Source organism: Corvus brachyrhynchos, unplaced genomic scaffold (genome assembly GCF_000691975.1).
Source record: "Corvus brachyrhynchos isolate BGI_N302 unplaced genomic scaffold, ASM69197v1 scaffold875, whole genome shotgun sequence".
Taxonomy (NCBI): Eukaryota; Metazoa; Chordata; class Aves; order Passeriformes; family Corvidae; genus Corvus; species Corvus brachyrhynchos.
The window spans coordinates 34,859-36,870 of record NW_008238107.1 but is presented as its reverse complement, the minus strand read 5'-3'; the positions used below and the strand labels follow the sequence as shown (position 1 = coordinate 36,870).

The 2,012-nt window shown below is 61.6% G+C and overlaps 1 protein-coding gene across 1 annotated transcript in view; it reads left to right on the top strand.

The window, feature by feature from the left end:
- Positions 1-2,012, top strand: part of CSAD (cysteine sulfinic acid decarboxylase) — a 6,926-nt gene that overhangs the window by 2,144 nt on the left and 2,770 nt on the right. The window contains exons 3-7 of the mRNA XM_017733378.1: positions 177-267; positions 640-746; positions 856-971; positions 1,401-1,480; positions 1,557-1,684. Coding sequence (XP_017588867.1) covers positions 177-267; positions 640-746; positions 856-971; positions 1,401-1,480; positions 1,557-1,684 — 522 coding nt within the window. The remainder of the gene's footprint in view (positions 1-176; positions 268-639; positions 747-855; positions 972-1,400; positions 1,481-1,556; positions 1,685-2,012) is intronic.

Below are 2,012 nucleotides of genomic sequence, written 5' to 3'. Positions count from 1 at the left end.
CCCCATGTCCTCTCTGCCCCCCCCAGGTCCTTCCCTTACCTTCCCGTGTCCCACCTCCCATGTGCCATCCCCAAGCCTCTCATGTTCCCCCCATTTTCCCCTATTCCCTCCCATACCCCCTTGAGTCCCCCCATGTCCTCCTCTGACCACCCCACGTCCCTCCTGTGTCCCCCCAGGTCACCCCCGCTTCTTCAACCAGCTTTTCTCGGGGCTGGACCACCACGCCCTGGCAGGGCGGTTCCTCACCGAGACCCTCAACACAAGCCCGTGAGCCCCCAGCACCCCCAAATGGGGGCAGGGGGGTGGGGGGACCCCCCAAAAACCTGCTGTGGCTCCCCCCCCCCCCCCGATCCACCTGCGAGGAGCCCCTGGTGCTGATGGAGTGGGAGGTGCTGGGGCAAGGATTTTGGGCTGCTGAGGTTTGGTGGGAGGGTTTTGGGGGTGTTGAGGAGCCCAAAGGAGAGAGTACCCTCCAAAAACCTGCCCTGACTCCCCCAGTCCAGCCCTCAGTGCTGGTGCTGATGGAGGACGGGGTGCTGGGTGCGAGGGTTTGGGGTTGCTGAGGCTCCAGGGGAAGGTTTTGGGATTCTGAGGTTTCAAGGGGAGGGGGACCCTCCGGCTCCCACTGAGCCCTTCCAGATACACGTACGAGGTGGCTCCCGTGCTGGTGCTGATGGAGGAGCAGGTCCTGGCCAAGCTTCGGGAGCTCGTGGGATGGAGCAGCGGTGATGGGATCTTCGCTCCCGGTATCCCGGCCCCTTCCTGGGGATTATCCCTGTCCACCCCGTCCCCCTGGCAGCCTGGCCATGGTGCCCTGGGGGTGACACAGAGGTCCCTGTCCCCCGCTTTGGGCAGGGGGCTCTATGTCCAACATGCTGGCCATGAACGTGGCGCGATTCCAGCGCTTCCCGGAGAGCCGGAGCAGAGGGAACTGGGACCTGCCTCGCCTGGCCCTGTTTGCATCCCAGGAGGTGGGAGCGGGGGGCTTGAGGTCACCCCAAAACCTGATCCTCAGGGTCATCCCAATTTGGATCCATGAGGTCATTCCAAACCTTATCCCTGGAGTGACTCCAAATTCAGGTGCCTGGTGTCACACCAAACCTGATCCCTGGGGTCACCCCAAATCTGATCCCTGGGATCCCCACAAAACCTGATCCACGGGGTCACCTAAGGTCATCCCAAAACCTGATCCTGGTGTCACTCCAAAGCTGATCCTGGAGGTTGCCCTAAACCTGATCCATGGGGTCACCCCAAAACGTGGTCACTGAGGTCACCCCAAAACCTGGCCAATGGGATCACCCCAAATCTGGTCCCTGGGATCACCCCAAGTCTGGTCCCTGAGGTTACCCAAAATCTGTTTCCTGGGGTCCCCCCAATCCTGGTCCTGTTTTCCTGCCCAGAGTCATTATTCCATCCAAAAAGGAGCTGCTTTCCTGGGAATTGGCATGGACAACGTTCACCTGGTGCGGACAGACGAGAGGTGGGTGCTGGGGGGTCCCGGGGGGCCCCAGGTCGGGGGGTCGCTCTGTGTCCCCATCCCTGTCCCTTCCTCTCAGGGGGAAGATGATCCCGGAAGAGCTGGAGAAGGAGATCCAGAGGGTGAAAGCTGAGGTGGGGGGAGGCTGCACTCCCCGTGTCCCCAGAGCTCCCCAAATTCCCCAATGCCTCCCCAGTATCCCCAGTGGCCTTCCCAGTGTTTCCAAAGCTCCCCCAAACTCCGCGTGTCCCCCTCTGAGTCCCCAAAGCCTCCCCAGTGTCCCCAAAGCCCTTCCCATGTTCCCAAAACCCCCATGTCCCCCCATGTCCCCAGTGTCTCCCCAAATATCCCAATCCCTCCAAGTGTCCCCTCAAAAAACTCCAACCTCCTCCAGTGCCCCCCCAATGTCCCTTCAATGTCCCTCCAATGCACCCAATGTCCCCTGTCTTCCCCAGGCCTCCTGTCCCCCCTCAAAGTCCCCTGTCTACCCCAAAGTCCTCTGAACCCTGTTTCCCGCCCCCCCAATGTCCCCCTG